The sequence below is a fragment of the Plectrocnemia conspersa genome, unplaced genomic scaffold (assembly GCF_051122295.1).
Source record: "Plectrocnemia conspersa isolate PC_06_02 unplaced genomic scaffold, ASM5112229v1 ptg000002l, whole genome shotgun sequence".
NCBI classification, from domain to species: domain Eukaryota; kingdom Metazoa; phylum Arthropoda; class Insecta; order Trichoptera; family Polycentropodidae; genus Plectrocnemia; species Plectrocnemia conspersa.
In genome coordinates this window covers 12,116,498-12,128,805 of record NW_028277166.1, presented here as the reverse complement: position 1 = coordinate 12,128,805, position 12,308 = coordinate 12,116,498, and the positions used below count along the sequence as shown (strand labels likewise).

Sequence of the window (12,308 nt, the reverse complement as noted above, 5' to 3'; positions counted from 1 at the left end):
TCAATGAAACAAAAACAAAATACGTGTCGGTTATGCCTAGTTTGAGGAGCCAGTATCCTGAAAATATCAAAATAAACGAGCGATTAGTGTGTCAGTGATTTCGTATACCTCGGAACCCTGTTAGCAGCTACAAACGATGTCAGCATGGAGATCAAAAAACGACTAGTGCCAGCAAATAAATGCTATTTCAGTAAAATAAAACAAATCAAATCGCGGACACTATCTCGTCGTACAAAAATATTGCTCTACAAAACGCTGATCAGACCAGTTCTGACATATGGTTCAGAGAGCCGGACACTTAGCAGGGCTGACGAAAGGCTGCTTGACATATTCGAGAGGAATCCTGACGGGTTTCTGCGTGGATAAATAGCCGTTGATATAACATGGGTCTATTACTACACTTCAGAGACAAAAACAGTCGATACAGAGGGTTTCTGGAAACTTTTCGACTCCAAAAACGAAGATAATGAAATCGGCCGGCAAAGTGATGAGCACAGTTTTTTATGATACACGCGGAATCATCCACATTGACTACTTGGAAAAAGGATGAACGATAAATGGCGAGTATTATGCGTTATTATTAGACCGGTTGAGTGAAAAAATAAAGAAAATACGCTCACATTTGACCAAGAGAAAGTGCTCTTTCATCAAAATAATGTACAGGTACACACTTGTACAGTTTCGAAGGCGGAAATGCATGAATTATGCCGTATTCACCAGATTTGGCCCTCAGCGACTTTTTCCTGTTTCCAAACACGAAGAAATGGCTCGCCGGAAAAAGATTCACGTCGAACGAGGAGGTCATCGCCGAAATAGAAGCTTATTTAGAAGACCTTCCGGAATTTTACTGTTTGGCTGGCTTGAAAAAGTTTATCGAGCTAAAATAAGACTATGTAGAAAAATAAAAATGAATCAACCCAAAATAATATGTTTTTCTATTGTTTTGTAAGGACTTATTGACCTATCCTCGTACTATCGAACACTCAGACATAAATAATTACTTCATGTATGATCCAAATTGGCGATATGGTATTTATCATAACTGGAACGGTGGCGGCAGCGGTTGTTTTTAAATATTGTATTATTATTAATTTTAATGGGTATTGTTCAATCAATGAAGAAGATAAAAGTTATGCATAAAAACGAATAATTGTTGCTATACAAAACAAGTCACATACATCTAGTGTAGATCTACACCATATAACAAAGTGTTGACTGCTATATGGTGTAGATCTACACTAGATGTAAACAAAAATGGTTTGTTATATTAAAAAATGACAAACACACTTGTGTTTGAAGGATGTATTTATTCATTAACTACAAAAGTTTCAGATTATTCTAAAAGTACTATAAAATTAAACTTTAATATTTATATCCACCTGAAAATAAAATAACGGCAATAATTAATTATATCATTATATGATAAATTTATTAAAATATCATAAAAGAATATATACTTATAATGAGCGTAAGCTCTGTTATTTTCACATTGACGATGCAAATCCTGTTTGCGTTTAACAACTTTTCCTCGGTTATTGGCAGCGTCTAGTAATTCCCATGCTAACTGCTCCGGAAAAAGTATAGTTTTTCTTTCCCTGTCAATTGTTGCTTCTTTAATCCATCTGTAAGCCATAAAATATGACCACTTTTCTCTCACCGCGACTGGTACCTATTAATAAAAAAGTGAAAATAATATATAGTACTAACTGAATAATAAATAACACTAAATTTGAATATTAGTAATACTAACTTGATATTTGACTCCGCCTCTTCTCACAGGGGTTAACATAACTACAGGTCGGCAGTTTTCTATTGCTTTATGAAAAATAGCAAGTGGGTCCAACTCTATTGCTGCTTTCGCAATAGGATCAGTTTCCAAGTGGTATCTTTCAATTTGTGTTCTTTTTATATTTTCAAACGCTTTCTCTATAAGACTTCGTGCAAGACTTTTCTTTCCTTGCTTCATGACAATGTTAATAAATTTCCTGAAATAACAAGATAGGTCAACTTTAACTGTAATAATTGCTGTTCGAATATATAAATAGGACACAGACCTCACGCCCTCGTCTTGAAATCTTGAACACGATTGATCAGCCCAAGGCGGTTTCACAGGAACTGAAGCAATTTTTTCGGCTTCTCCCGATTCGAACACAGCTTTCAATTGATCTTTTTTAAATGTCGGTTCGATATAATAAGGTGCAAAAACACTCATTGCATTCTTGCAGATGAGTTGCGAATGAGTATTTCTGAAATGATCGAGAGTTATGTATTTTATAGGTTATGAATGCACGAAAACTACATTAAAATACACGTCATATTTACGTATATAATAATAATTGCGGTAATCTATGTAGATACCGCGCCATTTGTGAAGAATTTGTATAAATTCTTATCACAAACAGAATATTTGAGAAAGATCTAGGCAAAACCGAAAATGGTGTGGAATTGTCAAATCAGTGTTGCTATGTTAAAAAATCAAAATATAATTGTCGCTTACATTAAAGATTTCGAATCGAACAATTTGCTCTATTCATATTTGCAGATGCCGAAACGAAAAAGGTCTTAAAACTTAGATTGTGAAACAATACTTTTGGACTGTTATGTACATATGTTCCTTTTCGATGCACCACTTTCACTACCTACTTAATCCTCAAATGGATTTCGCGAAATTTATTAACCGGAGAATTTAGCATCTAAAAATTTGTGTGAGATATATAAATTTATATTTCATATGGGGAAATTAAATATTATATTGAAATTAAAATAATATTTTTTTTCTCTTTAAAATGAATATTGCCTGCACTACACTCTCTTCGGGGTTACTTTGGTTGAGCTCGGTTTTGCCCACTCTAAAATCTCTCGGAAGTTGTGCGAGGTTACCAAGAACGGGAGGTAAAGTGAAGGTAATTCAGTCGACTTGGCCAGCTTCGAGTGCTTCCGAACATTGTCGGCAAAAGGACCGAAGTCAAAGGGACCGAAGTCAGACCTGTTCTTTTGAGCGCGAGCGGTGAGATACTTCCCCTTTCACTCTCTCGCGTGTTAAGTGACGAGAGTGAGAGAAATAATGATATGGTTTTTCACAAACTGAGATAGAACGAGTAACTCGATTCAATTTCAGTATGCGCATAGGCGTCCTATGGTTAGCATGCATGTCGAGCGCTGCATCGTGTTCACTTGGTTATAATACCACATGCTTATCGCGGACTTCAACAAACTCTTACTAACATCTTTGAATATTTTAGGGCACCAAAATGGATTAATTATATTTTTTATAGTATATTTTTCTAACAGATATCGTTATTATATTTTTTTTCATATAAAATTAAATAATTAAAAATTTTTAGTGGTACTTGATTTTGTTAAAAAAATCGTTTCGAATATCCTTATGTATTTTCCTAAATCGGTTTATATAAATGTATCGGCATAACGAATTCTTATTTAGAATCGATGGCGACAAATTCTAGGATAGTCACAGATGTGGTGTTCGTATTCTGAAGAATCATTTTTATGCCTTATATCATTTTGCAAAAACCGACAAAGATTTTGCGTAAATTGAATATATACGACCGAAAAGTTTTCATTGATATTGTATTGGTGAGTGCCCACACAAACTTTTTATAATTATCAGTAGCGTAATTTTAATAATATGACAATTTAAAAATTGCGATTATTTGGCACATTTTTCGATCGCTCACAAATATGCCGTCCGGACGGCATATGAAATTTGCGACAGTGTGGTTGCTTACTCGAAGTCATAGGTGAAGCTCAGTTGCAAGTCAGTCTCCGGCTTAATATATTACATAGGTGATAATGATAATTAAGTTTTAAATAACTTGAATAATGAATTTAGTATAATATAAATATGATTAAAAAATAATTTACTTAAACTAAATGTATGTTCATTAATTATAAAGATATGTTAAATAATAATATAAAAATAGTTACAGATAACTCTATTTTAGAAATACATAATTGATAATATATAATGTTTAGGAGTAATTGTTGATAAAAATTATATTTTAAGGGACATTGTAATTACATATTAAAAAATAGTAAAAAAATAGATATATTATCAAGGATAAGAAATATGTGAAGTATAAACACAAAAAAATAATCTACAATAGTATTATATTGCCAAGCTGCAATTAGAATTCAACAATATTATATATGTTTAATAAATTAGATAAAGCGATGTTGCAAAAATTAGATAATAGGGCAATGAGAGAGTTTTAAATAAAAATATATTTACTAGTTGTATAATAATGTTTCTATGATAATCTGCAAAAATAAAAATGTATTGGGTTTGCTATGAAATAAAGAAACACGTTTGTTATATGCAATTAGGATAATAAAGTTCTTTATATTCTGTTTATGTTAATGTTATGTTTTATATGTATGTTTTGATTACATTTGTTTAGTGTATAAATAATTAATTTTATTAGCTATAAATCCGCTAATCCGGTAGATCAAAGATAATTTTATTTATAGTATATTGAATTTACATTATTTAGTTTAAAAACAGCAGCATTGTTTTTGAATGAAAGAGGTAAGTAACAATACGTTTGCGAATCGGAGGCCATTTTGAACGACGTTCGCAAACACGCGTGTAGGAGAGTAGCGTTCAAAAATCCGACGACAGCGATTTGTCCTCGCAGCCGGTCGCCGCGCGCCATGGGTGAAGATAAAGGTGAAGTATTGGCGTTGTACGATATTAATCAGCACGAAAGCCTCTTTTGACTATCGTTTTCGTTTCAGTGCGTCGCCATCGATCGAAATCGCGGTCAAACCGGTCGCGTTCTCGCGACAGGGACCGCGAGCGTAGACACGAGCGCCGCAAACGGTCCAGGTCGGGCTCCCGAGGGCCAAACAGGCCTGGGGGTCGCGGTCGCTCGAGACGCCGGAAGCCCTCGCTCTACTGGGACGTGCCTCCGCCCGGATTCGAGCACATAACGCCGCTCCAGTACAAGGCCATGCAGGCGGCGGGGCAGATTCCTGCCAACATCGTAGCCGATACTCCGCAGGCTGCGGTTCCCGTCGTCGGATCAACCATCTCACGCCAGGCTCGCAGGTGCGGTTTTAACGTTATCACTGAACTACTAATCTAGGCCGTTATCCTCATTTCAACGATAGTGACGAAAGGTTCATAACGAAACTGAAACATTTCCTACAATATCAACTTTTGTGAAAGTGTCCTTTTTTGGTTATAAAACTCAGGCAGATATTGTCGATGAAAACTACTCGTTCCAATTTACTTTATAAATAATTTTTAAGAAGCTCGGAGACCTTAGAAGGTACTGCTCTAAATAATTGGGATGTTGAGGCTCCGAGTTATGTAGTTGAGTGAATGTGTATATGCAATGAAGGATGCGGATTAAGAACAAAAGTTCACATGCAAATAGAAAAAATGAAGAAAATATTACAGTACTATTATACTGAAGCAAATACGCTCATGCGTAAAAGTGCTGCCACTCGTTCGCACACCTAACCTGTATAAATTTTGACACGATGACTCCGGATAACAGGAATGTACCAAAAATTTTTACAAAGAAACAATATTTTGAAGCTTAATATAAATAAAATAAAATATGTTGGTTTTGAAGATTATAGAAAATAACTTGAAGTGGATCTTCACAGGACAACTGATCAGAAAAAACTACCCGACTTGATTGACTTTGCATTGTCAAAGCCATAGATGTAAAATGAATTCTAGCTGAATCATACTTCGAGCTGTTATCAGATCATTCGCTGATACTAGTAAAATTACAAACGAATTTAATCCACAAACAACAAACTCCTTGTTTACTAACTAATCATAAAACTGATTGGGATTTGTTCAGAGAAAACTGGTGAAAGTGTAAATAAATTTGCCTTCCAATAACAGGAAAGTACCGAAAAATTAGTTTTTTATTTATATTAGGTAAAGCGAAAAATAAATGTCGTTTTTTTATAGTGAGAAAAAAATATACAATACTTATTCCGAAAAATCGTTTCCATTGTTATTTATGATATTTTGCCACAATTTAGGTACAAAAGGAATCTATCGGAAAGATAATATTCCGACGGTGCTATGTCAGGAGAATATGACGGATGTGTTAAAAGTTCCAGATTTAGTTCCTTTATTTTGTCTTGTGTAATTTTCGATGCATGCTGTCTCTAATTGTCGTGTTATAAGATGCGCCGCTGCGGATGCCTTTAATCTCTCCAATTCGTTTCGGTTGTGATGGTCTAACTAGGTTTTAATTATTCATAATGGATTAATACCCGAAATATCCCACCAGACACAAAAAAGAACCTTTTTAAGGTCAAAGATGGTCGAGGTGTTGAAACTGTCATTTAATCTGGAAAAAGCTATTGTTTTTTTATGTGGTTTATTTTGTTCGGGCAATGTTGTAAATAATATTTTTTTAATATTTATAGGCTTTACGTTGGAAATATTCCATTTGGCGTTACAGAAGAAGAGACAATGGAATTCTTCAATCAACAAATGCATCTTTCAGGCCTAGCGCAAGCAGCTGGTAATCCAGTATTGGCTTGCCAAATCAATCTTGATAAAAACTTTGCATTTCTGGAGTTCAGGTATGCTTTTTTGTTATTCACTAGCATAGTGTTCACCAGAAATATTTACTTTGATCGCCTGATTTAAGGTCTATTGACGAGACGACACAAGCAATGGCGTTTGACGGAATAAACTTCAAAGGACAGAGTGTAAAAATACGAAGACCTCATGATTATCAACCCCTTCCGGGAATGGAAGATCCGTCTGCAAGTATTGCAGGTACGATTTTTGGAAAACTTGCTCTCGCTTAAATTAGATTTTTATTGTAATATATTTTTATTGTTTCAGCTGGTGTTGTTAGTTCGATAGTGCCGGAGTCCGCTCACAAGATATTTATTGGTGCCTTACCAAATTATCTTAACGAGGAACAGGTATTTCATTGAACCGTGTTCGTTTTGCACCTTTAACGTTTTAGCGTGTTCAAGTCACATGATTACATCAAACATTATATCATATATTTTAAATATTTGATTAATATTTATGATATTTTTTAGCTTTAGATAAAAGCAATCTCGGATAAACAGATGTTAAATTATGAAATTTTGTATGTATGTAAGGTGTACTATCATTTCCCTTATCGTCAAAAAGTTTATACACAGATGATCAGAAAGATTTAAAATTTTATTTTGCTTGTAATTTTAGCGATTTTATTATTGGTTTTTAATATTTTTTAATCCATATAGATTGGTAAAAAATGAAATTCATTGATCAATATGTTTTACATTAAAAAATAATGTTTCGATTGGGTAAGCATAAACTATGGTAACGGTCGTTCATTTCAGCGGCACTTCAAATTCAACTTATATTTGATATATACGCATTAACATCATTCTTACAGTGTTGGTGATGGAACAGTCTCGCTAAATTTTTAGGATAACAATGAATCTTTCAGATGCTACAGTTTTTGATGAAATTTATTATTCTTGTAGTTTTATATAAATGTGAAAAAACCTTCTTTCAGCTTAGCGATCGAACAAAGTTTTTTTTAGGTTTTTAAACTTTCGCTAGGGAGAGAGCACTCAACGTTCGTTCTGTGTGTGATTTTGGTTAGGTTTTGCGCGTGGAGCGATTTCGTTTACGAGAGAGTTGTTCTAGGTAACAGTCATGTGAGTTTATAATTGACTGATTCCGTGTGCTTTCTGCCCCTCCCTAGCATAGATTTGGCAATATCGCAGCCTGTGTAACACTGTTGTCTCTCATTGTCACCCTTTCTTCTATGCTTGAGGTGAATGAGCAAGACAGTGGGAGGCAAGGCAAGTTTTAATATTTAAACTCAATATCTTAAAAGCGTAATAAAAAAAAACTAATAAACCACAAGAAGTGTATGTAAATTAATTGAGTTCAAAGGGAGAATTGTTAAATTTTATAAGATTCTTTGCACAAAGGTTTTATATGCATTATGAAAACATATGTTTTGGCAAAATTTAAATCAATAATCAACACCAACTCAATTTTTTCCATTTTAAATTTCTCCCTTTATGTGTTAATATATAGTTACAATTTACTTTCCTTAATGCATCTCATTTCTGTTAATGAATCTAAAATACTAGGGTGGTCTCAAAATATGCAGTACTTTATAATCAGTGGTGGCTCATTCAGAAAACCGTAGGAGTTAGGATCTCCATCTCAAATTATAAACAATAAAATGTCTTATGTGACTTATTAGTGATGACGTTCGAATTGATGGAATTGCGCCTGAATTTACAATACATCCAGACCTTTAAAATCATCCGGGCTATTCTAAAGTTAATTTGAATAACATTTTTAAGTTCCCGAGCTGGACCAGTCTACTTTTCGTTTTATGATTTAGTAACATTTATGTTTAAATTAACGGTAAATCACTATTGCTTATTCGAACGTATACAGACTGTCCTAGAATATTCAACGCCACTTAGAAATTTGAGGAGAACCATTTAAACATGATTTTATGTCTCTAAGAGTTTAAAACTCTGAGACAAGTCGTCACTGATGCCTATCATTTATCTGCTGAAGCTAAATTCTCATCCAAAACAATATATCTTTGATGTTCTTCAGCAATGCTGTCCAATTCACTCATCTAAAAAATTTTAAACTCCTACTAGAGATGTTATACCCTTCAAAAACTTATGGGATCACTCTCGTATTTTATGTTGTCCCTATGAATTGTAAAATATGATTTAGTATTGTACTGTAATGATATTAGAATAATTTAAATTTTATTGATTGATTTTAAGCCATTTTTCTCTTCGTTCTTCAGGTGAAAGAGCTGTTAACGTCCTTCGGTCAGCTAAGAGCATTCAATCTCGTAAAAGATTCTTCTACTGGATTGAGCAAAGGATATGCGTTTGCCGTGTACGCTGACGTCAGCATGACCGATCAAGTATATTTATATTTTAATGTAACATAGTGACTGTTTAAGAATGTTTAACAATGCATTAATTTAAATATCAGGCTATAGCTGGTTTGAATGGTATGCAGCTGGGAGATAAGAAGTTGATTGTGCAATTGGCTAGTATAGGAGCTAAGAATTCTTCTATCGGTAAGGCTTGATTTATAATATTTGTGTGTTGATATATTAAATAAATTTTATTATTTCTCTCTAAATAGCGATGCTGATATCTTCGACTCCCGTGCAAGTACAAGTCCCAGGATTGAGCTTGGGCAATGCTGGCCCAGCTACGGAAGTTTTGTGTCTGTTGAATATGGTTACACCGGACGAATTGAAAGACGAAGATGAATATGAAGATATTCTCGAAGATATTAGGTAAGCTTCAACTATTGGGTCGTAATATTTTGAATTGACTAATTAATTATTTGCCAATTTCAGAGAGGAATGTAATAAATACGGTCACGTTAAAAGCATAGAAATTCCTAGGCCGATCGAGGGCATTGAAGTACCTGGTTGCGGAAAGGTATTATTTTATAATAATAATTATAAATATGTGTTAATTAATTGTATATTTAATATGATTTGTATGTGTGATTTCAGGTGTTCGTAGAGTTTAATTCAATAACAGAATGCCAAAAAGCGCAACAGACTCTCACTGGGCGTAAATTTAGTCAAAGGGTTGTCGTAACGTCCTACTTTGATCCTGATAAATACCATAGACGAGACTTTTAGTCGACGGAAAACTTAAAATGGTTTCACTTAATTGAAATTTGTGTATATATATACATCTAAGATGGTTATTTATAATATATATTTTTTTTGTTTGAATAGTTTTCAAGTCAGTTTGTGATTACCACATTGTGTTTGTATATAAATAAGAGTTGCATGCACAGCCTTTTTATAAAATAGATTTAAAGAAAAATTACATAGAGTAAATATAAATTTGAATTATTTTATGAGATCTTATGGATTGTTGTTTCTTCAGTTTTGTTGTATATTAATTTCTATATATTTGATCATGGATACACAAAGTATTTTTAATGGTGTTCCTGTTTTGACGGTTGAGGATTTTATGTATCCTTGTTTCATGCTAATCCTAAATATGTGAATTGTTGCTTTTGACAATGTAATAATTTTTGGGTTGTGTTAATTTAGTGACGTAATTACTGAAATATATATTTTAAACGTCTTAGTGACAATTCATATAATTGATGACCTGTTTGAATATTTTTTAAATATTTATATGCAATAACGTCTATTGAAATGTTTTATATACCTATAGATAATAAACAGCTACCGAGTTTATATACATTGCCTTATAAACAATATTTGCTATTGTTACTCGTACATATTTTAGTTAGTGTTTCACTTTTTGTTTTAACAGGTTTTTTATGTTGGGATAAAACTCCTTTATAGTCTTATAAACACATTAAGATTACAACATTCCGTCGACATTAATTTCATTTAACACAATTTATAATTGAAACTTGTGTTATAATGATATCCGGAACTTTGGATTATTTAGAAAGTAAGACTGAAAAATTAAAGGTTAACAAAATGTCATAGGTAATATTCATTTACAATGTTTTATTGATATATACTGTAAGGTCGTACATACATTATTTTTTAAATAAATACCATCTACATGACATTATTTAATACGAAAAAATATGTTCTGTTCCAAACTAAACTTAATTTAATGATCTTGCTTTAACACACAAAATCTGTATTTTTTTAGTTTAAATTTATGACCTTATTGTATATAGTAAATGTACATTTTGTATAACGTATGCATTTTGATGTGTACCTCCTGTTCAACGTATATATTTTATTAATAAAACTTTTCATTTTTTATTTTGTTTCTTATTTTACATCTAGGTGTTATTTTAAATTTGTTTTATACTCATTTTGTTACTGCTCTATTGTAATTTAAAATAGTAGCAGTGTTAATTATAGTTTGATATACGCCATGGCCTTTAACTTGGAGAGTATATTAAACAAACCGCTAATACGGCTCAGTCAACTCGACAACTTTGCATTAAAACATTGAATGCTCTGTGAAAATTACCACTATTATTCAGCTGCTTAGAAACTGCTATGCGAATCTAATGTCGCCAATAAAAGTCGTAAAATTTAACTTAAGGAAAATTCGAAACAAATTGCTAATGTATCTCAGTCAACTCTACAACTTTGGATTAAAACGTTTGTAAAGGGCACAGATTTATAGTTTTTAACGATTTTGAATATTTTCGATTAAGAATACTACCCTAGATGAGCGATGCATATATATTATAAGATAACAGGTCGAATGATTGATCTTTTGGTGTGTCAACAAATCTGTTTTATTTGTATATGTATTCTATGGTTCGGTTCAACAAAACGATGAGCTATCTTTCGCAAGTATGTCGAAAAATTTTCAGCGAAACCATTTTGTGAAACACGATGGGAAAGTATGAAGGCTTTGCGATTTTGAGCAGGCAAATTTATGATGCACTTTTTGAAGTTTCAATGCAAACAAATGATCCGATAGCTTGAAGCGTCGCTGTCATTACGTAAAGAAATAAAGAAATTTAACTTCATCTTGCAATTGTTTTTTGGTTTGATATATTATTTCAGTTTATTTATATCAACAAGGAATTACAAAATATCTCGGTCGATCTAGTAAATGCTATCAACAGCATCGAAGAAATCTGCGAATGGTTGACGTTTTTCAGGAAAAGCTGTTTTGAAACGGTGGTAGCATTCATCACGGATTTAGAAATTGTTTTCCGAGAGACGATAGTGCGCAAGAAGGAAACATTTTTCATATGAAGGCGATGATGAAACAATTGTAAATTCACAAGAAAATTTTAGAATAAATTATTTTAACCAAATAATTGACATGGCAATTATGTCGATAGATAGTTGCTACAAACAAATGCGAATGCATCATGACTTGTTTGTTTTTATTTATAAATTTCACGAATTGCAAGAAACTGATATATTAAATTTCAGTATGAATCTGAAAAAAACTTACACCTAGGGAAAATAAAGATATTCATATGCCACGTGCTATCTAAGCAGTTAAAATCTTTGGTGTCAGTAATTCCTGCAGCTATTAAAAATATTCCTGTTGAGATTTTTACATTTTTTGGTATAAACAATAAAAAAAAAGATTTTCTTAATGTAAATATTGCACTTTTCACAATTCCAGTTACTATAGTTTCCGGATAATGAAGCTTTTCAAAGCTAAAAATAATTAAAAATATCAAGATCGGCTCACCAACCAAGCTATATTGGCAATTGAAAACAAATAGCTAATGTACTGGACTATAGTGAGCTTATTGCCGATTTTGCAAGCACAAAATATCGGAAAATTATACTAATTAATTGATATAGTAGTTG

At 32.7% G+C, this 12,308-nt stretch overlaps 2 protein-coding genes across 2 annotated transcripts; one reads left to right on the top strand and one right to left on the bottom strand.

The window, feature by feature from the left end:
- Window positions 1-1,287: 1,287 nt before the first annotated feature.
- mRpS7 (mitochondrial ribosomal protein S7) lies at window positions 1,288-2,469 on the bottom strand. The gene is made up of 5 exons (XM_088206087.1): window positions 2,323-2,469; window positions 2,055-2,246; window positions 1,751-1,985; window positions 1,458-1,669; window positions 1,288-1,379 (listed from the first exon to the last, which is right to left on the bottom strand). The coding sequence occupies exons 1-5, from the start codon at window positions 2,364-2,366 to the stop codon at window positions 1,370-1,372; spliced, it is 693 nt and encodes a 230-aa protein (XP_088062213.1). The 5' UTR covers window positions 2,367-2,469; the 3' UTR covers window positions 1,288-1,369.
- Window positions 2,470-4,631: 2,162 nt separating this feature from the next.
- LOC148237669 (splicing factor U2AF 50 kDa subunit-like) lies at window positions 4,632-10,778 on the top strand. The gene is made up of 10 exons (XM_088205247.1): window positions 4,632-4,687; window positions 4,756-5,068; window positions 6,418-6,576; window positions 6,645-6,775; window positions 6,845-6,927; window positions 8,793-8,915; window positions 8,987-9,074; window positions 9,143-9,299; window positions 9,363-9,447; window positions 9,525-10,778. The coding sequence occupies exons 1-10, from the start codon at window positions 4,672-4,674 to the stop codon at window positions 9,654-9,656; spliced, it is 1,287 nt and encodes a 428-aa protein (XP_088061373.1). The 5' UTR covers window positions 4,632-4,671; the 3' UTR covers window positions 9,657-10,778.
- The last annotated feature ends 1,530 nt before the right edge of the window (window positions 10,779-12,308 follow it).